General features: G+C 41.3%; 1 protein-coding gene across 3 annotated transcripts in view; it reads left to right on the top strand.

The window, feature by feature from the left end:
- The first annotated feature begins 18,872 nt into the window (after positions 1-18,872).
- DNAJC1 (DnaJ heat shock protein family (Hsp40) member C1) overlaps positions 18,873-26,534 on the top strand; it is a 178,533-nt gene continuing 170,871 nt past the window's right edge. For all 3 annotated transcript variants that reach the window (XR_014779388.1, XR_014779389.1, XM_084782463.1), the window contains exon 1: positions 18,873-19,476. Coding sequence is in view for 1 of the 3 variants with exons in the window: in XM_084782463.1 (XP_084638589.1) it covers positions 19,258-19,476 (219 nt within the window). In the remaining 2 variants the exon portion in view is untranslated. The remainder of the gene's footprint in view (positions 19,477-26,534) is intronic.

Below are 26,534 nucleotides of genomic sequence, written 5' to 3'. Positions count from 1 at the left end.
TGAGGCTAGCTTGATCTACAGAGTGAATCCCAGGACAGCCAAGGCTACACACAGAGAAACCCTGTCAGTAAAGACCAAAAAAAAAGAAAAAAGGAGGGAAGAAAAACAGAGAGAGAGAGAGAGAGAGAGAGAGGGAGGGAAAGAGAGAGAGAGAGAGAGAGAGAGAGAGAGAGAGGGAGGGAGGGAGGGAGAGGAAGAAGAGAGAGAGAGAGAGAGAGGGAGGGAGGGAGAGGAAGAGGAGAGAGAATGTCGAGAGAATGTCTCTGAATTTTCTCCTTTGCCTGGATCTTGTACAAGTTTAAATATGGTTAAAGCTTTAAATAATTAACATTTATGATCTTAAATGTCTGATTCTAAGTTTGTAATCCTTGGTGCGTTTATGTGAACAGACTCCTGCAGAGTCAGGAAGAAAGAATTCCGTTACAACATCTAGCAAAAAGAGAATTAACACCTTGATTTTCTGTCATTCTTTAGAGGTTCTCCCTGCTATACACACACACACACACACACACACACACACACACACACACACACACACACACACTGCACTGCGCAGCCGCCAGTAGCTTATTGAAATGGAAATCTGTTGCTGGAGTCCTACCTCAGCAGTGATGCTTTGCTGGTGTTGGAACTCTGCTAAGGGACCTTGCTGATGATTTAAGGGCATGTTGTGTCTTTTCTTGCTCACGGCTTGTGCGTATCATCTGAAAATGGCACCCGACATAGAGTAAGTGCTTAATACTCATCGACGGTGAAATGCATGAGCAAGCTTGGTTAATATGCAAACTATAAATCTCTTATTTAAAAAAAATGAATTCTTTAGTCAGTTAATTTTAATGGCTGTGTAAAATTCACCTGTGAGTCTCATGAGTTTTAGGCAGCTGCGGCTTTTACTTTACTTGTGAAGGGGAGAACATCTCAGTGTGTGTTTAATGTCTAAAAAGGGCTGTTAACCTGTCATTTAAAAGTTATTTTTATTTTATGTGCATTGGTGTTTTCCATGCATGTATGTCTGTGTGAGGGTGTCAAATCCTGGAGTCACAGGTAGTTGTGAGCTGCCAAGTGGATGCTGGGGATTGAACCCAGGTCCTCTGGAAGAGCAGTTAGTGCTCTTAACTGCTGAGCCATCTCTCCAGCCCCTAACCTGTCTTTTTTGTTTCGTTTTTATTTTTTATTTTTAACATGTCATTTTTAATATTCTCTTTTTTCATACCTTTGAATCAGATTACAGGCACTGTTGCTGTTGTTTTTAATTTATGGAACCTTCAATGCTCATGTTGAAAAGGACTGCTGTCTGTATCTCTTGAGATGAGGTCTCTCACTAAATCTGAACTTTGCTGTTTTCATTAAGCTGACTGGCCAGTGGGCTCCTGGATTTGCCAGTCTGTGAGCCCTGTGCTGAGATTACAGGATTTGCCATGCTGAGCCATTGTTGCTTTTTGTGGATGGGCACTGGGGATTTGAACTCAGATCCTTACACTAGCATTGTGAGTGCTTTTACACACTGGGCCATCTCTCCAGCCCCAGGGATTTTTTTCCTTTTTTAAATTGCTGGTCACTAACTAAAATCAAAACCGATCCCAAACAACACTCCCCCTTGAACACTCAAGGATGAATGCTGGATTGTACCCACTTTCTTTTTCTTTCGGCTAAGGAAGCTGAGATCACAGCGTGGCTGCAGTAAGCCACTAGGCACAAAGCTTTTGCAAGGCAAAGGAAGAGATGCCTGGAACTGGAATCCCAGAGAACCATTCCGGAGGCTGTGTGCCACACCCATCAAGAGTGCTGCCGATAGAACCAACACAAACAAGAGGAGGGTAATGTTCTCCGGCAGAACGTTTGCCTCACATCAAGGTGGCCCCGTGTTCAAACCCACCCCCAACCCCTACCACCTCCCCAGCACCTCACACGCCCATCTCAAAAAATAGGTTGCATCTGTCCCAGGTTAACTACGGACCAGACCAGGGCTTCACTTCTCCCTCATAACGCCCCCCCCTTTTTTTAAAAAAAGTAATTAATGTATTCACTTTACATCCCAGTCATAGCCGCCTCCTTCCTCTCCTTATTCCCACCCTCCCTCTCTTTTCCTCCTCTCCTCCCATCTTTACCCATCAGAAAAGGGGAGCACCCCCCACCCCACACCTACCCATCAGAGCCCATCAAGTTGCATTAGGACTGAGCACTTCCTCTTCCACCTGGGAAGGGAGACCCGCCAGGGGGAAGCCATTGAACGCCTTACTTTGGCGCCAGTGAGAAGACTCGGGTGTTTCCCATCAAGCCTGAAGGCCTGAGTCTGATCCCTGGAACTCAGGAAGTAAGTACTTCTGTTTATCATGGCGTGTAAGTCATTTCAAATCGTCTTATGTTAGGAAAGATTTTTCCTTCCCGACTCTCTTCACTGGTTATAGTAATAGTGATTTTTATTCTTGTGCTCATGCTGAACACTGGGCCTCATGCATACTAAGTATGTGCTTAGTGCTGAATTACACCTCAGCGCAGGAATCACAGTTTGAAGTGTAATGTCACTTTTCATTATGTTATGTAACTTGATTGTACGTGTTTTTTTCCTCTTCAATGATTAATAATGAACTAGAGAGCATTCTTGGGCATGACATTTTTGCTTCTGTTGAAATGTAATTGTTGAATAAATGCCCTGGGGACAGAAAACAATTAGAACCATTGCTGATTATTATCTCATTGTGTTTTGCAAGAAAAAAAAATCCATACTTCCATTGCAGTTCAAAAGCACCACAATTTTTATTAATGTGCTAATGTTAAAAAACAAAGCTTACTTTCTTTGATCTCAAACATTCACTTATATGCATTACTGTTATTTGCAAAAGGAAACATTTTGTTTTTTATATTTACTACCTGCCCTGACTGTTTTGCATACATGTATATGTGTGGTATGCATACATATGTGTGTCCAAAAGGTGCTTGGATGCATGCATATAGAAACTGGAAGTCGACGTCAAGTGTCATCCATGTTTGCTCGCCTGTGTGTCAAGGCAAGGTGTCTCTCTGAGGCCAGGGTTCACTGTTTTGGCTACTCTGCCTAGCCAATTTGCTCCAGAGATTCCCTGTCAGGTGACCCTTGGGCTGCCACACTCTCAGGCTTTTAGACAGATGCTGGGGCTACAAACTCCAGTGGCCACATTCTACCTTCCCAACAAGGCCCCACTGCCCGTCTTTCTAGGTGATTAGCATTTTCATTCATTTACCATTTCAGTTTGTTACAGCATGGATGGTAGATTACATTGGGAGGGGCCTCTGTGTATTTGGTAGTTATGAACTGTTAGTAAGAATAACAAATACGGGAAGGATTCACTAGGCATCTCCAGTTGCAGCATTCTTGTCATCTGGGTGACCAGCGCCAGACACAGCGCCAGATTCAGAAACAGAGCTAGGGAGGTTGGCTTGAGGCAACGTTTGTTGAGCGTTTCCACCATCCCAGTGGTTCCTCCGATAAAGCGGTTTTATTAAAGAGGTTTAAAATATTTACAAGTCATAACAAAATTGAAAGCATGGCTTTGAAACTGAGTTTTAAGAGACAACATGGAAGAGCAAACCAGCTGTATTTTCCCATGAACACCCACTTTGAAAGGCAGACAGTAAGGCAAACCGCGACTGCAGTGGAGGTAAAAACGTCGCCGATGGCAAATGAGTGCAGGAAAACGTAAATCACGAAACAGGCGAGACAACACCAAAGGGTTAAAAAGGTCACAAGATCGATGAAGAGAGATTATGATTTGTTAAACTGTGGGCCCTTCATTGAAATTACCCTATCATTCGCCAGCCACAGCACCACAAACGTAAGTGGCAAACTTGAGATGGGAATTCCCGGAGCTTTAACCAGACACAGCATAAATTTGGTTTTTTCATGTGGAAGCATGATTCCCTCTCGCTTGTCATACAGAATAATAAGATCTGAAGGAAGCCGGGCAGTGGTGGCGCACACCTTTAATCCCAGCACTCGGGAGGCAGAGTCAGGTGGATCGCTGTGAGTTCAAGTCCAGCCTGGTCTACAAAGCGAGTCCAGGACAGCCAAGGCTACACAGAGAGACCTTATCTCGAAAAACCAAAAAAAGATATGAAGAAAAATTTTGTCCCCAAATTTTGCTTTCTACTCTACTGTGAAAAGATTTTTGTGGCAGTTCCCATTGAATGCTGACTTGCACTTCTTAGAAATATACAGGTCGATACCGATATCCTGAATACTTTTTCTGTGTCTATTGAGATGAATATGTTGTTGTTGTCGTTGGTGGTGGTGGTGGTGGTGGTGGTGGTGTGGTGTATGTGTGCTAGTCTGAGATCATTTATTTCCTGTGTTTTCATGGGTGTAGTTAACCTCCTTAGGTTGGAGTTTTCCTTCTAGCACCTTCTGTAGGGCTGGATTTGTGCATAAACAATGCTTAAATTTTGTTTTATCATGAAAGATCATCTATTTTATTTTCTTCATCTACGATGATTAAAAGTTTTGCTGGACATAGTAGTCTGGGCTGGGATCAGTGGTCTCTTAGAGTCTGCAGGACATCTGTCGGGGCCCTTCTGGATTTTAGTGCCTCTGTTGAAATGTTGGGTATAATTCTGATAGGTCTGCCTTTATGTGTTGCTTGCTCTTTTTCCCTTACACCTTTTAATATTCTTTCTTTGTTCTGTATATTTAATACTTTGATTATTGATCCAGTCTATTTGCTGTTCTTTAAATTTCTTGTAACTTTATGGGCATCCCTTTCTTCAGGTTAGGAAGTTTTTCCTCTATAATTTTGTTAAAAGTATTTTTCTGGACCTTTGAGTTTGGACTCTTCTTCCTCTATTCCTATTATTCTTAGATTTCGTCTTTTCATAGTGTCCCCGATTCCCTGGATATTTTGTGTCTTGAGTTCTTTAGATTTAACATTTTCTTTGACTGATATATCCACTTCTTCCACTGTATCTTCAACATCTGAGATTCTCTCTTTAATCTCTTGTGTTCTGTTAGTGAAGCTTGCCTCTGTAGTTCCTGTTCGAATTCCTAAATTTTTCATTTTGAGAATTCCCTCAGTTTTTTTTTTAATTCATTTTCTATTTTCAGGTATTGAGCAGTTTTATTCATTTCCTTACACTGTGTTTTCTTGAATTTCTTCATTGCTTCCCACTATGTCTTTGTGGGTTTTTTGAAACATTTTAAAGGAACTTATTAATTTCCTCTTTAAGGAGCTCCCTCTGTCACATAAAGTCATAAAAGCTGTTTTAAGGTTCTTTTCTTATGTTTCAGCTACATTGGAGTACTGAGGGCCTGCCGTGGTAGGGTTGTTGCACTCTAGTGGAGACATTTTCTGGTTGTTACTCTGTGTGATTTTACACTGGGGTCTAGGCACCTGGATGGGGATGAATATAGGTCTGAGCGTGGAGATCTGGTTCTGTCTTTGTTGGGTGGGTACTTTGTTTCTTGGTTTCTATTTTCAGTTTGGGATTTCAGGAGAGTGTGATGGCTGTGTGTTCCTGGGAGGAAATCTTCTATTGACCTACTTCTCTGGCCTGCCCAGCTGGTGTTCCCAGGGTGCTGAGGCTGAGATAGCAGGAGGAGTTGGGGTAAGGAAGGCTGGAGATCTTTCTGATCTGTTGGGGATGAGGTCAGGGAATAACAGGGAGACCACAGCAGGTGCTCTGCACCGGAGCTGGAGATGAGACTGGGGGAACTGGATCTGGACGAACAGAGAAGGTGAAGATCTGCAGTCAGCCTAGCTACTTCTCTGGTAGCAGTAGCCTTTGCGTTAGCAAGGTGAGCCTGCTAGAGCTGGCGGAGCTGGGATAGAGCAACGAGTTGGGGAGGGAGGTTAAAAGGGGAAGATCTGTAGGATCCACAGGAGATGGAGGCGGGCTGGAGGGGAGGCTGCCACAGGTGTTCAGTTGCAGAGCTGGGAGTGAGACTGGGGGATTGGCTCTAGGGGAAGAGAGGGAGAGGGGAAGATCTGCAGGCTAGCCTACCTGGTAGGAATGGCCTGTGAGTTAGTAGGGGGGGGCCTGCTGGAGTTGGGGGCTGGGGTAATTACACGAACGTCCCCCTAGCATGATGAAACTCACTAACTGACTTTTTTTAAAATGTAAAATCAGCTGATCAAGATAGAGAAATAGATTCATAATTCAATGGCTTTACGTCATCAGGCAACGGAAACAAAGGGTGTTTGTTTGGTGGGACTAGGTACCAGGAGTCTAACTGTGGAGGGTGTGTCTTGTCCCTGACCCTTCCATCTTTATGTCTATCTCCTGCCTACATGGAGATGGCCAGGTTTGCTCAGTCCCGTGGAGCAGTCAGACTGTATACTGAACCCTCTGAAGGCGAGAGGCAAAAAGAGCCTTTCTTGTTTTAAAACTGTCTCTCCCCAGCATTTGTGACCACAGTGAGAACTCTAACGCAACACTGCTCCCCTTTGTGATCTCTGAAAAAATTAGAGTTCATAGACATAATTAGAATTTAGGAGAAAGCCATATCAGCCTGGAAAAAGCCCCTAATTCAATGTCTTCAACTGTATTTAAAGACCACTCAGGTTTAAGACTATTTCTTCTCCTTCTTTGCTTGTGATACTTTGTGCAAATTGCACTTTGCTAGAATGTTTGTGTCATCTACATTTTCAGACTCATTGGCATAAAATTGTTCATGATTACTCTTTTTTTTTATTTATTTATTTAGGTTTTTTGCTTTTTTTTCTTCCTGTCAATACATTGCTGGAGTGCGTGAAGGGGCCAGTCCTAAAGATCCAAAACTTCAGGATCTCCGTGCCACAGGGGAACAACAGGATATTCCAGAGGAGTCTTGGTGAGTTTCCAGTATCGACAGAGTAGCAGAAGACAGAGGCCTCATACCAGGCTAAAGGAGTCAATGCAACGGACATTTGCAGGCAAAGGAGAGTGGACAAAAGGGTGTATCGTGGGACACACTACAGCTTCTACGATGAGATTTTTTTTCTCTCACTCTTGGGGGAGGTTGCAAGGGTAGAGGGTAGAGGAGAGGGAGATAAGTGGGATTGGGTGCATGGTGTGAAATTCACAAAGAGGAGAGAGAGAGAGACAGACAGACAGACAGACAGACAGACAGACAGACAGAGACACAGAGACACAGAGACAGAGACTGAGACCTGAGTACAAATCCCATCACCAGTGTGGAGAACCCAGGCACAGCTGCACACAGCTGTAACTCCAGTGCACAGGGGAAGGTTTAGGAGTGAAAACAGGAGGCCCTATCACTGGGGCTTGCTGGCCAGCCAGTCTAGTGACAAACAGTGAGCTCCAGTGCAATGAGACACGCTGCCTTACAGGGATAAAGTGGAGAGTGATGGAGCAAGACATCTAACATCTTCTTCTGGCCTCAGTGTGTACACTCAGCACACACCTGTAACACGCACACACACCAAACACACACACACACCAAAAACACAACAAAAAAGTGGTGAAGTGACATGCCACGTGATGGAATATTATTTGACATAAAAAGGAGTGAAGTTTTAAAGGATCATTCACAAGAGATCACGTACTGACAGTTCTAGTTACATGAAAGTAGACTAGAGTCGCTCATGGCAGGAAGTCATGTTGGGAAAAGCAGGGCTTGATAACTAAATGGTGCGGTATTGTAGGCTTTGAACTTTTTCAAACATACTTTATTTGGAGTCCTTTAATACCTATACCTCCCTTCCAACCCACCTATCCTAGATAGAAGAGTAAAGAGTAAAGAGGGGCTGTTCCAGTTTGTCCACAGCCGACAATTGCCTCATGAGAGGGGACGTAATCTTTGTCAGCTGGGAACTACCTCATGTGCTTGAACTTATGGTTTTTCTGCCTTAGCCTACGATGGGATTTGAGCCATGTGCCACCATACACAGCAGAGAGACATAATTTTAATGCCTATCAGAGATAAAAAGAATTCCTTTCTGAGACATAGATGCATAGACTGTATGTATAGTTGGGACTGCCATTTAGTCACAGGTCTTTTTTCATTTCCACTGGTGAATCCTGCAAGAATTTTTGTTAAAATTTAGCATCAAGTGTGGTGGCACCGTCCTTTAATCCCAGCACTCAGGAGGCAGAAGCAGGCAGATCGCTGTGAGTTTGAGGCCAGCCTGGTCTACAAAGTGAGTACAGGACAGCCAAGGCTACACAGACAAACCCTGTTCTGAAAAAACAAAACAAAACAAAAAAAAACCCTCAAAAAACAAAAAACACAAAAACAAAAACAAAAACTTAGTATTTTTCCCATTCTTCTTGATCTTATACAGTAATTCTTGAAAACTAACTGAAAAGTGGAATGCCAAAAATATTTCTAACAAACTGGGCGGTGGTGGCACACTCCTTTATTCCCAGCACTCAGGAGGCAGTGGCAGGTGGATCTCTGAGTTCGAGGCCAGCCTGGTTTACAGGTTTTAGGATGGCCAAGGCAACACAGAGATACCCTGTCTTGAAACACACACACACACACTCACTCATAAATTTATATCATTTGAACGATTTTAAACATGTTTTTAAAGGTTCAGATGTAGAGATTTTATTACTGACTTGAGTCATTCCTGAGAAGAGAGAAATATCTGTGTTGTGTTGGAAAGGTTTCTTAGCATCCATTTCCATGAGTGGCTGTCTTACTATGTGAACTTACCCTTAACAGACCCTGTAGTGTATTGAAGTTTTTAAGAAAAGCAGTAGATAGTGTTTTGCTGGCAGTTTTATTGACAGTTGTCATTACCAAACAGAGAAGTTGGCTCAAGTCATAGAGTTGCCCGTGCAGAAGACTCATTAAAGCCACTGTGGACTGGTAATACCAGAGTGAACAACTTTTGAGAATTTGATGGCAGGAAGCAGTCAGTTAAATCTACATGTGTTTTCAGCAAAACAGTATCATTGATTGATTGATTGATTGATGTGTGTGTGCCCAGTTGTGGGATCCAGTTCTCTCCTTCCACTGTGAGTTCTGGGAATCAAACGCAGGTTGTTGGGTTTGGCAGCAAGCATGTTTACTCACTAAGTCATCTTACCAGTCCCTAAAACACACACACACACACACACACACACACACACACACACACACACAGAGAGAGAGAGAGAGAGAGAGAGAGAGAGAGGGAGGGAGGGAGAGGGAGAGGGAGAGAGACTAGACCTGGCTGGTCTCTGAAACTCTCAATGTAGACCAGACTTTGAACTCATAGAGATCCACCTGCCTCTTCCTCTGGGGCTAAAGTCACTTACCTCCACACCTAGATACTTAGAATAACCCCTTTGAAGGGTCAGGCAACATTTTACAAGTGAAGGTAGAAAGAACGTAGGACCCAGAAGTTGGAGAAGACTGTCGAGAGACAGCGTGTCCTGGATGTGACACCCACAAACTCAACTGCAGCTGCGAATTCCCTGCAGAAGGTCTCCACAAGATTGGACGCATCACTATGTTACCATGCATGGGGGGGATGGATTCACGAGGCCCCACTAATAACTGAGGTACCATGAAAGTTCATGAGTGCCGGGGAAGGGGTATCAATTTTTTCCAGTAGTGTAGACATTGATAAATAACTCCCACTCATGCTCCTTCAAGCATCCATAATTAAACCCAATGGATGCCCCCTCAAAAGAAAGACTCAAAAGTAGAAAGAAGTTAATGGGAATGAAGAACAAAACAGAGAGGAGACGAAAAGGTAGGTGATAGAGTGAGTAAAAAATGATCAAACTTCGGTATATACATGTATGAAATTGTCAAAGTATAAAAATTAGAAAAAGATCAATAACAGAAAACCAATCCTTTATCCTTAAGTCTCTCTGCATCATGAACTCAGCAGAAGGCAGGTCATAGCATGTTCACTAGTGTGCTGCTAAAAACCTTTTACAACTTTTCACCATATGTTCCTTTCGATGTTTGTTTCAATATGATTTCATCTGGATTTTTAAAAAAAATGTTCTTTTCGATGAACACACAATGCTACCTGCTCTTTTCTGCTGATGACAACTCTGGTGCCAGAAACTAACACTGGAAACAGTGACCAGGCCAGGATGAGCAGTCTGAAGAACACAAGCAGCAGATCCTGCCAGTCCAAGGCAGCGTTTTCATTCTCTGCCGGCTGTCATTTGGAATCATGTTATAACGGATGCAGGGCAAATGGACTTAGCCAGTACTTAAGGGCAGAGTGGGAGGAGCATACTCCAAGAGGACTAAAATACGGTATCCTTTTACACCACAGACACCTCAACTTAAACACTCTGGCTTCTGGCACTATACTTTTTGCCAACTTACATTGAATTACATTGAAGTAATTCTCTCTCTCTCTCTCTCTCTCTCTCTCTCTCTCTCTCTCTCTCTCTCTGTGTGTGTGTGTGTGTGTGTGTGTGTATGTATGCATGTTTGTGTGTATTGTATGTGTGTGCAGAGGCCAGTGGTCAATGTTGGGTGTCTTCCTCTAGAGCTGTCCTTATTTTTTGAGACAAAGCTCACCAAACCCCGGGCTCACCAGCTTGACTAGTCAGCCAGTGAACACCAGGGATCCCCTGTCTTTGCCTACCCAGCACTAGGATTATAGGTGCACGCTACCACACCCAACCTTCTCTGTAGGTGCAGTTTCCTCATCAAACCATCTCCTTAGCCCCATGAAAGAGAATCTTGTTTTTGTTTTTGTTTTTCAAGACAGGGTTTCTCTGTGTAGCCTTGGCTATGCTAGACTCACTTTGTAGACCAGGCTGGCCTTGAACCCACAGCGATCCGCTTCCCTCTGCCTCCCTAGTGCTTGGGATTAAAGGTGTTCGCCACCACACCCGGCCCATGAAAGAGATTCTTATCATTGCTTCCTACTAAGAATTTACTGTAATGAGAATTTTACTTACTATCTTTCAGGACTCTGGTATGGTGGTATCAAGCTCTCAAAATGGACAATATGTCATTTGTTATGCTTATCAGTTATTTTCATCTCACAGTTACAAAATTAGCTAATGGCAAAGTATAAATCAAAATAAGAGTCAAGAGTCAGTGAGGCCACCTTTAGGTGGAAGTAAAGACTGAGTGCATAAACGAATTATATTAACTTAAAACAGGCTGAGCTGAAAGATCAACTTAGAAAACCAGTGACCAGAAGACATCCTTTACTAAAAACAGTATTCAACCTTATCTAGTCTAGAGACAGACTAGACTTAGGATTTAAAAGTTCAATTCTATTTTCTTTATCATGTGGAAACTTATGAGAGACAAGAAAAAGAAGAGAGAGAAAGAGGTTTTGCTGTTTTGGGTTTTGAGACAGGGTCTTCCTACCGTCAGACTATCTTTCAACTCACAGTCTTGCTGTGTCCATTTCCCCAGCTGAACTGAGGACCTGGTAAAGGAAGATGTCTAGAATTAGGGGTTTGTGCCTCCATTCCCTGTGAACATTTTCCATTTAATCATTTAAAAATTATATATATATATATATATATATATATATATATATATATATATATATATATATCATGTGGTTCATCATTATTTATAGAATGTTCTCCCCTGTACAGATGCCTTTTCTTAAATGTAAAGGGTTGAATTATTATCTTCTGGCCCAGTGCTTAAAGGCATCCACCACCAAATCCAAAGACCTGAGTTGAATCTCTGAGACCCACACCAAGAAAGGAAAGAACAGGCTCCCACAAGTTGTCTTGTGACCTCTACATGTGTGCTATAGCAAGTTCACACATGCGCGCACACACACACACACACACACACACACACACACACACACACACACACGCAAATAAGATCATAATGGGAAAAAAAGAATCATTATTTCCTAATTTGAAACTTCTGAAGCTCCACCCAGAGTAAAATATGCTCGCAAAAGATAATTCCTTTAGAATGCTAAACAAACAAACAACCTCCCTCCAAATTTTGCCCATAGAAATGTTTGCCCTCTGGAGGTGAAATTATTATTACTATTACTGTTATTTTAAGTTAAAAGCCTCTTGAGTCTTGGCACTAAAATCCTTTCTGTGGTGAGCAAATGTAATAAAGCATCACAGATCGGTGGCGGAGGGAGGAAACTGTGCATTTTGGCTTGGTAACTTGAGGGAAATAGAACAATCATACTTGGGACCAGGTATTTCTAAATTTCCCTGGTTTCACTTGAACCTGGTTCTCCTTAGTCTATTTTTCTTTGTTTCCATATTAGCGATGTCGCTAACTTAGTATTGTAAAGAATGCCACCTTCTTTGAGTACATTTAATAATAAGCATTTATGAACATAGGATCTCTATACCCAAAGGCCTTAGCCGGGGCCTGGTGCCTGAGGTGAATGAACACTTTGTTCTGTTCTTTGTGCCCTGATTGGTATCACAAACAATATTGGAGGTTGATGGCAAAATGCCAAGCCCAAGCTGTTCTGGCTGAGAGAATGGACGATGAAGAGGTCAGCTAAAATTTCTTTTGAAGACTAATTAGAGCCTTTACATATAAGGAAAACACAACAATCACTGTGCCCAGTGTGAACTGGGGACCTGGCAAGGGAAGATGTCTGAGTTGTCAAAGGTGGGAAACTAAGTTTCAGGTCATAGTGATTTGAGTCAGTAGCTAGAGCCATGGTATAGAAGAGAGACATTTTAACATGGGTCTTTCTATGGTATATCATAAAGTCTACAAGAAGCAGGAAGTATCATTTTAACATGGGTCTTATGATATATTATAAAGTCTACAAGAAACAGGAAATATCATTTTAACATGGGTCTTTCTATGGTATATCATAAAGTCTACAAGAAGCAGGAAATATCATTTTAACATGGGTCTTATCATGGTATATTATAAAGTCTACAAGAAGCAGGAACTATTTTAACATGGATCTTTCTATGGTATAGTATAAATTCATGTGATAGAAAAGAGGCATTTTAACATGGGTCTTACCATGATATATTCTAAAGTCTACAAGAAGCAGGAAATATCATTTGAACATGGATCTTTCTATGGTATAGTGTAAATTCATGTGATAGAAGAGAGGCATTTTAACATGGGTCTTACCGTGGTATATCATAAAGTCTACAAGAAGCAGGAAATTGCCATCTGAAACTTTGATGCTACTTTAGCTCAAGATGACAGTGACCATTGACTCTTCTGTGACCCCATGTACAATTTGTTCAATTGGTCATCAACTCTTAATTCAGCATCTACTCAACATGAAAAATAACGAATACTATTTTTATGGAATTGGGACAAAATGTTAAACCGGCTCTCATACCTATTATTTTGTAAAGAGAGTCTTGTCTCCTACCATCCTGGATGATCAAAAGGTTGGATGGGTTCAATAAATTTCTAGGCAATCACAGCCCAAGGTTGATAATAAATGCCCTTACAGACTAGATCTAAACTTGTGCCAACAGATGAGATCTTCTTGCAGAAACCTTAAATCCAATGAGCAGAGATGTCTCAGAAAATGATAGTGATGTTTAAATAGCAGTTACTACACACTAGGCACTGCTTTCTTCAGCTGCCAAACAGCCTTGCAATTTGGTGACCTAGTAGTTATCAAAATTTAGAGACGTGGAAACTGAGGTAGACAGATAACCTACCTAGAAAGGAGTAGAGCCAGGGTTAAAATTTAATCAGTCCCATTCTAGAATCCATATTCCTATTCACGATGAGACCGAGGCACTTGTACATTATTCACTGAAGTGAAAACCACAGTGTTAGCACATTAGAAATATATTTATTATTTATAACACAAGGAACATCTGTATTTGTTTATAAGGACTTTCAAAACAATTAAAATTCAATAGCGCCGTATAAAAAGGGATTATTTCGCAAGAAGTGCGTCCCCAAAACAATATTTTTCTAACCTTTGTTAACTGAATATGAATTTGTGAATGGTGTTTGGACAAATAAATTATTGAGTGAAGATAATGCTCCATTAAAGAACAATGCTATCTTAGAATTACACATGCCTGTATTTGAGAAACAGCCTCATAGGGGCTAATGAGAACATTGCAGGTTTTGATTAAAAACACCAGGTATTTCTAAATCATGAGGCAAGTCGGGCAATAATGTGGTTTTTTTTTTTTCAAAATATTTTCTTATTTTAGCTATAACAGGTAAAATATTCAATTCTGTTTGGTATAGTTAAACTTGATTTTACCCCAAAGTGAGGGCTATATTATCAGTTTATTTAAGTCTTTTTGAGTCCTTGACCAGGCTATTAAATAGGATATGAACTAGTTAATATTTATTGTCAACTTGAGAGAACCTGGGATCATTTAAGAGACAAGCCTGGCTATATCTGTGAGAGAATTTCTAGACTGGGTTAATTGTAGTAAGAATCTCCATCCTAAATGTGGGTGGCAGTGCTCCGTGTGCCTGGTTCCCAGGCAAAATAAAAAGGGAAAAGCGAGCTGAGTGCCAGTGTCTGTCTTTCTAAAGTTCTTGACCTGTAGATGCGATGCGACTAGCTGCCTCATGCTTGAGTTCTGCACTATGGTGGACTGTACTCTTGAGTGATGAGGCAAAATGAGCCCTTCCTTCCCTGTGATGCCTTTCCGAGACCGTTTGGTACAGCAACAAGATGAAGAATGAATGAAGTACGCTTTCTCGTTTCCCCAGAGAAAGCACTGGTCAGTGCAATGCTCCTCTTCATCTGAACTTCCCTTAGCAATCTGTGTGGATGACCACCCAGCCAGAACCCCGGGGTCCCCCCACCCCACTTCCTCATTGCCAATATACCCTACCCACACAGGTATGTTATCACACCTTAAGCCCCATCAATAACAGAACCTATACATTTTGAATTACAAAAGAAAATTCTTTAGCCAAACATGAACTGCTTTGTTTCTGGCTCACTTGCATAAAGGCCATGCTGAAAACAATTTGATGTCCTCATTGAAAATTCCACTCCAGTTTATGCCACAACTATTTCTGTAATTCCCTATGTTGGGCACATGTAACTCCTTGAATTAATTTAGCTCTTCTTCTGTAAGATGTTTAAGGCTACAAACGCTCTTTGAAAAGTTATTGCTTTCACTACATCCAACAAGCTATTCTGCACTTTAAGTCCAATATAATTGAGCTTTTGAAGTTGTACTTACTTTTCTTGAAGACTTGTTGCACTTGCTTCATCTGTTCTCCCCCTCCCTTTAATTTTAAGTGTGTGTGTGTGTGTGTGTGTGTGTGTGTGTGTGTGTGTGTGTATGTGTGTGTGTGTGTAGGAATACGTGTATGAGAGCACATGAAAGCCAGAGTTACAGATGTTTTTGAATGTGGTAGCTTGGGTGAGAATGACCCCCATCAGCTCATATATTTGTTTGAATACTCGGTCCCCAATTGGTGACGCTGTTCAGGAAGGACTAAAAGGGATGGCTTTGTTGGAGGAGGTGCATCCTTAACTGAGTGGGATCTGAGGCTTAGAAAGACTCATGCCATCCCATGGTACAGTGAGCCACCCAGCATGGGTGCTGTGACCCAAACCCGGGGCCTCCGCCAGAGCCGTGCCTGTTATTCCCCAGTGAGCCTTTCTGTCTCTTTTTAGAAACTGTTGGAGCAAGATGTAATTGACTTTTATACAGTTAATCCCCTTAAAGAATACAAGACAACAGTTTTAGTGTGTTGTCAAAGTTTTGAATCTGTCACCGCAATCTAATTTTAAATTTATTCCATTAAAGAAAGTTAGCATCTATCGGTAGTGACTCTCTTAGCATCACCTATCATCAACCCTAAGAAACTGCTGATCTACTTTCTAAATACACCTGTTCTAGACATTGTGTATAAAAAGAATCCTGTAATATATCGTCTTTTCTCACTAGCTCTTTTTCACTAGGCATATTTTCAGAGTTCATCTATATTACAACAAGTATACATACTTCACTCCTCTTTGTTGCTGAAAAATAATACATTTGGGGAATAATGATGACCCTATTGTTTAAATATACCACACTTAAGAAAAACATATTCATCCCTTGATGGGCATTGTTGTTTTTCCTGCTCTCAGTTTCCTTAGCTGTCTGCAGTTGTTTGTCTACACACACACACACACACACACACACACACACACACACACACACACACAGGTTTTCTGTGTAGAACTGGCTGTCCTGAATTTGCTTCGTAGACCAAATGGTCTCGAACTCACAGAGATCTACCTACCTTTGAGTCCTGAATGCTGGGATTATAGGCATGTGCCACTACACCCAGCAGGTTTGGTTATTTTTTCTTTTCTTGATCTTCCCTGAAACCCACTAATCTCTGTTCTGCTACATCTAATCTGCAGTTTAACTCACTTACTGAGTTCTTGACTTCATATATTATATTTTTCCAAGGTTTTCCCACTGATACTGTTAAAATTTTGCAACTTCCTGTATATTTTACCTACTTTCTCCTCCTCCTCTATCTTATGACCTATTGCTTTATTTAAATAAGTCATTTCAAATAGTCACTTCAAAGCTCTTATCTAAACTTTAACATGTTTTATCTGTGGGTCTTTTATTTTCTTTTTCCCCCCTCCTCTTTAACAGTGGTCAAAACTTCCTGCTCTTGTCGTACCTTATACTTAAAAACAACCATAGATTCCAGAGTTTTACACCAAATTCCCATAGACAACATTGTGTTTATTTTGCCCTAAAATGGAAATTAGACACGTAGGGAGAGCATCTGATTATCTTCCACAGTCATAAATGAGCTGCTTTGTGACTGGGTAAGTTAGTAAGAGTCAGTCAATTTCTGCTTTCTTTCTGCTCATGAGTCCTCTGATCTTCTGATCAGGAAACAGGAAGGCATCCACTCCCCTTGGCCTTAGAGATCTTCCTCACGGACCTTTAGAAGTGACTGCAGAGGTCGTGAGTGTGAAAAATGATGCCCGTGTGTTTGAGGTAGGCTCCTCCTTGTAGGTAGGCAGCCTTACATAAGTGGAACATGAGAGGATTGTACTCCAAACACAGCACCTCAATAGCCTCAAGCAATATCCAAGACTTAGCAGGTGTCTTGTGGGGCTGCTGGCTTCACGTTTGGGGCTCCTCTGTACACAGAGTCCATTATGCAAATTCAAAGTAAACAGTGAAAACTGATTTCTTTTTATCTGCCAGGCCAAAGCCAACAAGTCCACGACTAGGATCAGTAAACGTCACCAGGGTAGAAAACAGCTGATAGCCACCAGCTCCCTCAGCCCAGGTGTATGCTCAATTTTCTTAACCAATATATTTTATTAACAACTTAGTGACCGAGCTAACCAAAACAATAGGAAATGAGGATTAATGGACACAATAACAAAATCGTAAGGATATCAGTTCTGAGGAACGATTCTCCTGGCACAATCTGTAGGATTTCTTTTGCTGGAACCTAGAGTAACCAGAACTGAGAACCTCAGCAGGAACTGGAGCCCCGAAGCCTTCCCTCTTGCAGTTCTCTCTAGGAGGAACTTGAAGTGCAGCAATGAGCAGCCAAAACTATCCCAAGTCTCCAAGAAGCCCCGCCTCCAGTTCTGGGCTCATTTATATATCTCCTCCCAGAGTCTGTTCACAGGATCTTTTCAGCTGGCAACAATGAAACTCCCGCACGAGGTGGTGGGTCTTCTAGTGGATTAACCTCACCTGTTCTCTCACAAGATTGTTTCAATCGGCACTTGGGATCCTACAAAACAGGTTTATCTCTCCTTCAGCCAGGCCTCAACAAAAGGTTATTCAATTAGCATTTCTTCTGTGGCACAATGGTTAACATAGAGAATTACTGTCTTTGCAGGGACCTGAAACACAACATCATTTCAGAGAAGAAAGCATCATTGAAACTGGACAGGAAGAATCTTCAAGATCAATGCCTTAGCGAGAAGCACTGCACCAAACAGGCGACTCTACTTCTGTGTCAGCTCGGCTTTAGAAAGTGATGGACTCCCTGAAAATGGAAGTAAGTTCTTGGGGTTCTTGGACAACATAGAGTTCCAGAGGGAACTACTAGACTGTCTGCTGAGAGCTCAGACTAACACTGCTACAGTTGTGGCAAAATGAAATCACGTTCAAATAATATCACACTTAATATGATGATCAAATAAAGAAAAGATGGATGTTGGGTAATAGTTTTTTGTTGTTGCCATATTATTTTGAAACTACACCAAATGAACAAACATTAGCTTTCATTTAGGGACTTGGTAAAAGATGATAGGTCTTTTATAGAAAGATTTCTTAATTTTTAATTATGTGTGTGTACACATGCATGGGTGCTTGTGGAAGCCAGAGGAGGGTGTTGGGTCCTCTGGGGCAAGAGTTAGAGGGGGTTGTGAGTCAGCCCAGCCTGGGTTCTGGGAGCAGAATTCTGGCCCTCTGCAAGAGCGAGAAGTGAGTCGACAGTAGGCTGAAGATTAGTTTTTGTTTTTTTTTAATGGAAATACATACACTTTTAGACTTTAAAAATTATTTTAACTTTTATTTATGTGTATTTTTGTTTACTTGTTCGAATTTATGTGTTATCACGTGTGTGCAGGATCCCTCAGAAGCCAGAAAGGGGCTTTAGATCTCCTGGAAGAGACAGGCTGCTTATTTACAATGCATACACCTGCAAATCTCCATTCATAATTAGGAACATAATATTTTTCCTTAAATCCCTTTTCTCTTTCCCCCTCCTCCAAAACACACTGGAGTTGATCTGTGTGTTTTAGGATTGGTTCCATTCATCTTATTTTTACTGATCTAATAATAAAACGCAAAGGAACAGAAGTCTCAATCAATACATCGAATCTGAAATATGCTTTTAATGGTCAATACTTAGGAGGGCAAGATAGAAAGCATGGGCAGGAAAACCCACAGGAAAGCGTTCCGGGTTCTGGAGGTCTGTGATTGTCGATGTCTCTTAACCAAAGCCGACACACATGCAGCCAGTTCACGTGCCAGCCACGGAAAGGCTGTTCTCCAGGGCCAGGATTCAGAGCGCCGGGCAAGCCTACTTCCGGCCCCGGCCCCGCCCCACAGTTGCTAGGAGACGTGATGTCACCGGAAGCGAGGCCTGGGATAGGCTGAGGCCTGGGGAAGCCTCTCCCACACGGCAGCCTAGGTGCCGGCGCTGGCTGCTCCAGCTGTTTCTAGGCCCGGGGCGAGGGTCCGGAAAGGGAGGGCGGGCTGCAGCTGGTCACCGCTCCCCGCAGGCCGGGCCTGTCGTCCTCTCCGCGCCTCCCGGTGCTCCGGTCGAGCCGACAGCCTGGCTGGCCGCTTCCGGGCGGCTGCCCGCGCCCCTGACTGACAGGCGCCGTCCTCCCCGCGCCACCCGCCACCCGCCACGTCCGCGCTCTCGACCGGCGCTCGGCGTTGCTGCCGACCGACGGGCAGGAGCCCAGCGCGATGTCGGCTCCCGGCTCCGGAGCCGTGCGGCTTCCCCAGCGCCGGCGTCCTGGGCCGGTGGCGTCCTCGGTGCATCCGCTGTGGCTGCGGCTGCCGCTGCTGCTGTTCGTGCTGGCGGCCGTGGAGCCGGCGCGCGCCTGGGAGAGCGGAGACCTGGAGTTGTTCGACTTGGTGGAGGAGGTGCAGTTGAACTTCTACGAGTTCCTCGGGGTGCAGCAGGTAAGCGCGCGGGCTGCCGGCTGCCGGCGGCGGGCGGGCGGGCGGGACGCGGTCGCTCCAGCGCGGGTCCGGTTCACCGCCAGCCCTTCCCGGTTTTTCACCCTCCCTCCAACTTCGGAACTTCTGATCTAAGTGGCAGTGAGGTCGGTGCAACCAGCCCGCGGGTTGCTGATAGCGTTTCTTTGGCTTTCTGAAGACCATCCTTTCCCCCCTACACACACCAAGGGAGAGAGGTGTGGGTAGACCGCTTTTCACTTACTCCTTCTCAAGTGTGACACAGTAACCATGTGTCACCCCGAATTGTCATCTTCCCACTTAAACATATTTTCCTTTCATCTGCTTCCCTCCCTCGCCCTTTCTGGGAAGACAGAAATACATTTTTCCCAGCGTCTGTTAGCAGTTTTCTTGCACTGTGTTTTGTAATCGGTATAGTTTGTTACTTAGTGTTCGTGTTACAGTTGGAACTCTAGAGAGTTTGAAGTTTCCTCCCGGTGGGTCCTGAGACTCCTAGGAGAAGCTGTCAGGGCTTGAGATATTTGGGGTGCTGTTGGGAGAGCCCAGGATAGTCCGTGTATACGTCTTTGCCTCTCCGTTCCTTTCTGTTCTGGTTTTAACTTGTAAAGGCTCTTGTTCTGTTTTATTTCTCCATGAGAGCTATTGAGGGAGGGTATTTATCCAGGCGCTACCCGAAAACAGTGGGCCAAAAAAGAAGAGGTGTCACTAACTTCATGACCATGGAATGGAAGAGAATTTCCCAAGCTCTGATTGAGTCCTTCACACAATACATAAGTTGTGAAGCAAAACAAACAAACAAACAAAAACAACAACAACAAAAAATCCCCCCAGAACTTCTTGAGATAGTAAAATTTCAAAGGAAATTAAGTTGAGCTATTAAATATCAATTTAATTTTTAGTCATTGCGTTTTAATTACATAGTTGAATATAAAATTATTCAGTATAAAATTGCCATGATAGTGAATTTAATAGTTTTCACTTTTGTAAGAGTTATAAATATTTAACAACTCAAAATCTTACACACAAATCGTTTTGTGGTAACTGTAAAGTGTTACTTAGAACCACTTACTTTTCATAGAAAAAAATATGCCTCATTTCCAAAGCAAATGATAATGCAGTGTATAACAATAATTAGTAAAAATGGAAGTTTGAAGACTAACATTTTGGTTTTTGGGGTTTGAGTTTTTGAGACAGGGTCTCTGTGTAGCTCAGGCTATCCTCTAAACCTTATTCTCCAGCCTCAGGCTCCTGCTGGGTGTGGAGATTACAGGTTTTTCTCACCATACCAGGCCAGAAGATTCATTTTGCTTTTTAACTATTAAAAAAAAATCCAGATTAGGTAGAACAGGAAATAATTCCTTTAAAACTTTTCCATTTCTTTCTTTCTTTTTTTTTTATTATTTAAGTTAGGTACCTCTACTCTCCATCCCCCAAGGTTTCTCACTGTGCTGCATTGGCTGGCCTGGAACTTACTAGGTAGGCCAGGCTGGCCTCAAACTGGCAAATATCCATCCACCTACCTCAAGGACTACTGGAACTGAAGGCATGTGCTGTGCCGCTATATCTAACCTAATCCTCCCATTTTAGTGTGTGTGTGTGTTTCTGTCTCTTCCAGTGTGCTTACATATTTCTTCTTAATACTACACCACAATGTTTCTCCGGGTGTTTTGTTTTGTTTTGTTTTTCTTTTTAATGTTTTGCCTGCATGTATGTCTGTGTTTCACATTTGCCCCTGGTACCCACAGAGGCTAGAATAAGGCATCTGATCCCCTGGGACTGGAATTACAGACAGTTTAGGGATCCCATATGGCTGTTGGGCATTAAATCTGGGGCCTTTGAAAGAGCAGCCAGTTCTCTTAACCATTGAGCCATCTCTCCAACACTGGGACAGTCTTTATTGCATTTGTTTGTTTGTTTGTTTATTATGCTTGCTGTGGCAAACATAGAGGCAGAGGATAACTCTTGGGGGTTGGGGTTAGTGTTTTCTTTGCATGAGGGTCCCATGGAATAAATTTAGTCAGACTTGGCAACAGATGCCTTTAACTACTGAACTAGCTTGACTTACTTTTATATTGAGAAGAGTTGTTTAGTATTCATTAAGATTGATTAAATTCTGTAGCTAGTAAGAATCATATATATAACTGTGCTGGCTAGTATTTTGCCAACTTGACACAAGCTAGAGTCATAATGTGAAGAGAGAATCTCAATTGAGAAAATGTCTGGATCAGATTGATTTGTAGGCAAATCTGTGGGAGCATTTTCTTGACTAATGACTGATGTGGGAGGGCCCAGCCCGCTGTGTGTGGTACCACCTCTGGGCAGTGGTCCTGAGATATATAAAAAACAAGATGGTCAAGCCAGTAAATACCATGCCTGTATGGTCTCTGCATTAGTTTCTGCCTTGACTTACCTCAAAGACGGACTGTGACTTGGAAATGTGAGAAAAAAGCCAATTCTCCCTTAAGTTTATCTTGTCAGTGTTTTATCATAACAACAGAAAGCATAGTAGAACAATAATTATCAAAAAATCTTGATGATGCTTTTGAATTGTTTGTAGAAATCAAGCTTCTTTATGAGAATATAGAGACTTAGCAGTAGTGTTTTCAAATTTAGATTATCTAGGGGCTGGAGAGATGGCTCAGCAATTAGGAGAACTTGCTGTTCCTACAGAGGAATGGAGCTCTAGCCCTAGCACCTGCATTTTCAGCTCACAACTACCTGTACTTGTAGTTCTAGTGGGGCTGACCCCGTGTTAAGGCCTCTGAGAGTATATACTCAAATGCACAAACCCACACATATATGCACATGATTTTAAAAGGTTGTCGAAGCTAGCTTTGTCTGTAGCATCATGTTTTGTAATTTGTAAAATAATCCAAAAATTATTTTAATCTGTATTCTGTTTGAAAGGAACGTCAGAGGGAACTTAATTCTATTGATGCAGAAAAATAGATTGGAATGTTCTTTACTTTGAATCTAAGCTTTCTTGGAAGATTTTCAAGAGACCAGATATATGACAGAGATAAAATCAACCTGTTTAAAGTTTAATGTGTGATATTCAAGTTAGAGCCAACAATCTTTTGTTGACAAGCAGATGTGGGAACAGAGCAAAGTAGAAAGACTGCACAATGCTGTTCATTCAGTGGAGACTTACTTGGTATTCACTGGATCTTAAGTATCAAAGTTCTAGCCTCATTTAGCTGAATGGTTTGGTCGGGGTGGGAACACAGTGAAAAGTAAATAGATACCATATATATAAATAGATGATGAGGTTTCTGAAGGAAATTAGAAGTTATTAAGGTGTTAATTCCATTCATAAGGACTCCAATGTTATAACCTATCAATTCTCAGATGTATTATCTCTCACTACTTATCACTTTGGGCATGGGACTTCAACATACTAATTTTAGAAGGACTCAAGCATTCAGATTATAGCATGATGGGAGAGCATTCAGCATGGTGGACAAGCATCAAAGAAGAGAATAAGGGTACAGGCCCTGATGCAAGAGCCTGGTGTGTGTTTGAAGGAATAGCTCCTGCCATACTGGCTGCTATTCCTTTAACCTCTCTTCATGATAGAAGGTAAACTTTAAGGTGAAATAAACTTTAAGCTGCTTTTGGTCATGGTCTTTATCACAGTAATAGGAAAGCAAATGAGAGCAAATGGCTTGAATGGAGAGAGATTGAAGACAAATCTAAAGATGAAGGAGACAGTTAAACTTTCTGAATTGTGGAAGTCTGGACAAGGACTGTGGTTGAGGGAAAATCAAGTTTGGTAGTTGGTCACACTAACTTTGCCATTTCTATTAAATACAGTGGGCCTGGCATGGACCTATGTGGTTATTCATGTCTGGAGTTCAGACAGAAAAAAATGAGGCTGTAGATAATGACTAATTCTTGGTACTTAGAATATAACTTCAAGACACATAACTGGATGAGTTCACCCAAAAGAATGAATCTAAAAGATAAGGGAAGAAGTCTGGGAATTAACCCAGAGAGATGGTGACCAGGGAGATGAGGAACCAGTGAGGGGATAGGAAGAGACAAACCAAGAAAAGGTGTTGTCTTTCAAGTCAAGTAGAGGAAATATCTCAGAGAGGAGGAAGTGATTAGCTGAGTAAAATGATGAAGATTCAATAAGATGGGTTCTGGGAATTGGCTGGACTTAACAGTTGTAGGTCATTAGCTACCTCAACAAGAGCTGTTTCACTGAATTGGTGGGTTCAGGAGAGGAGATGAGGAAGAGTTGGAGAACAGAAATTAGATGATTCTGGTTGCACCTGTATGGTTTTCTCGTCAGTTCTTCCCTAAACTGACTACTTGCAATAACATGACTTAGATTTTGGACCACTCCATCTTCTAGCTTTATGACTTTGGGCAGTTTTAAGAGTTACCTCATTTTAGAACAGGTGAATTTTATGAGTAACTGTTGGACACTTCACTATATACCAAATGAAATAATATTGATGAAACCATACACATGTTATGACAAAAACTAAATTGCAATTCCCCAAACAAGTAAAGTAAAGAAGTAAAGGATCCTGTGTGTATTTCAAGTTGTTCTGGAAATTTATGAAGGCACTTCAGAAATCTTTGGTAGAGTCTAGGGAGAATATTAATGGTTCAGCCTATTCTTAGAATGCTGTTAAATTGTTCATAGGGCATCCTATGTGGGTATTGCATCATTTCAGAGGAGAGTCAGGGACAGAAAGATGAGCAACAACACAGTGTAGGGATGAGGTTATATTGTTCCAAATCTTAAATTTAACTTAAATTCTAGATCGCTGCATAATATTTGTATTTCATCTAACAGTTCTTTGAACTCCTTTACTTATCATGGAATCAGTGGCAACACAATTTTTTAAAATTTCTTTTTGCTTTTGTAATTTTCTTGCGGGACCGTGGCTTCCCTTATAAAAAATTTTATAGAGTAATCTCACCAAGAATAAATAACTTCATTCTTATTTTAAAGATCTATGAATATTCTCAGTAGCTTCATTAGTAACAAGTGTGCCATATATTCTCTCTGTGTCTAGCTGTGTCCTTGTTTCTTTGGATGGGAAAGAAGAGTCATTAATTGGCTTTCTTAAATACTAGCACTTTTAAAAAATGAAGAAGCCTTTATAGTTGACGGCTGAACCTGCACTTTAGTTCTCAGTTGTATATAATTATTTGTATTGTGAGATTCACTATACTTGTGATGCTAGTGTGTAGTTCAATCTGTAAGCATCTATCCGTCTGTAAATTTGTTGTGTAATTAGCCACTTCCTTTTTATTATGCATCTGAAATTATTTCTTAATCTGGAGGGAAGAAGATACACAAATTCTAAAATGGTGGGTCACACTTCATATGTTGGCATATTATGTATAGACTTAGCGATCAATAAATGTTTGTTTAATTATATACAGCTTTGAATCAGATTTGAATATTAGAATTAGTTTATTTTTCTTGTGTACAAAAGGCTTAGTATAGCTTAGTGAAGATTGTCTAAGCACATTTTTATAGGGAAAGACAAGTCTTTTGCAGACATTTTTTCACATATAATTCAGAGCTGGCAGAACCTTTTAGCTCTTTTCTGCTCTTTTGAATCTTTTTCAGTACCAATCCATAGAACACTAAGATATCCCACTTTTTACTTCCATAGACAGTATTTTATATTGAACTTGGAAAGTAGAGTTGGCTTCTATGGGTACAATTACTTGTAGAGGTCTATTCTAACATCTTATTGAAAGGTCCACAACCTTCCCTAGTGACTAATGTTGGAGATTTCAAAATCCCACTTTTCTTAAGGTTCACAGTGAGTAGATTATAGGACAGAAGTAAGGGTAAATATTTGGCTTGATGGTTGGTGAGGGGAGAGTATTTGTGGCAGATAAAAGTAACAAGTACTTTTATAAGATGCTTGTTTTCAGTATTAAGTGGCTCCTGGATTATAGGTGTTCTATAAGTGAATGAATCAATTTGTGAACGGTTACAATAATACTTTATAAACGTTTTCCTAAGACAGGCATTATTGGGTATATTTGAATGGTAATAATGCCAGTGAACTTTGCCTGCAATTAAAACTGCTTTATTGCCTTTCGTGAGTAGTTGAATAGTTAGGGAAATGGAGTTAGAGTGGAGAGAGACCTCTGGTTCTGGGAAGTAGGACGTTGGACCATCTTACAACAAAGCTATAATCATATGAACTTGCAGAAAGAAATCTTTATTGTCATAAAGCAGTTAATTGTGAATTATGGGTCCTGTACAAATGAATGTATTTTCACTCTGTTTTGAATCACATTATAATCTCTTATTTTAAGTGCTGAATATTTGGAGTTTATGGTGTTACTTACACTTACTGTTGGGAATGACGCAGTCTGACCATTAAGACTTAAATTATAAATTTAATCCAGAATTTATATTTCATTCTTTATCTTATTGAATATTAAATGAAGTAAAGTTAGGATTCATTCACTTTTTCAATAAGTATTCCGGTTTACCACCATACAGTAGCTGGAATGTCATATGTAATCAGGCATACTGTAAAAGCAAGGGCAAGCCACATTCTGCAATTTTGCTTAGAAAATGTACATAAAACAGTATGCTTCATTATTAAATGGATGCCTGTTTTGTTGCTAGCAAGCAGTAGCTATTAAGCTCTGTGAAGCCAGCTAATGGAATTTGAGTTGTTTAATATTAAACTAAATTTAAGACCAAGAATAAAATAAAGAATATGCAGTATTTAAATGCCACTGAGAACAACAACAACAACAAATGCTAAAAGGTAGCAATTTATTTAATTAAGCAAATTCAAGGATATATATAACTCCCAATTATAATAAAAAAAAAGCACAAGAATTTTAAAAAGCTATGTGGCATCATACTGTGACGTGTATTGTGAACATTAAGACCAGAAGAAAGCACATCACCATTTTCATTTTCTGGACCATGTGATTGAAAACTGTGTTAGCTAAAAGAGATAGAAATGTATTTTCTAGCCAGTCCTTTAGAATTTGATTCACACCACTGATCAGGAGGGTATTCCATGATCAGTTGTATTTGT

This window comes from Acomys minous (genome assembly GCF_964271855.1).
Source record: "Acomys minous genome assembly, chromosome: 5".
Taxonomy (NCBI): domain Eukaryota; kingdom Metazoa; phylum Chordata; class Mammalia; order Rodentia; family Muridae; genus Acomys; species Acomys minous.
The sequence above is the reverse complement of the archived record's forward strand: the minus strand, read 5'-3'. Positions and strand labels throughout refer to the sequence as shown.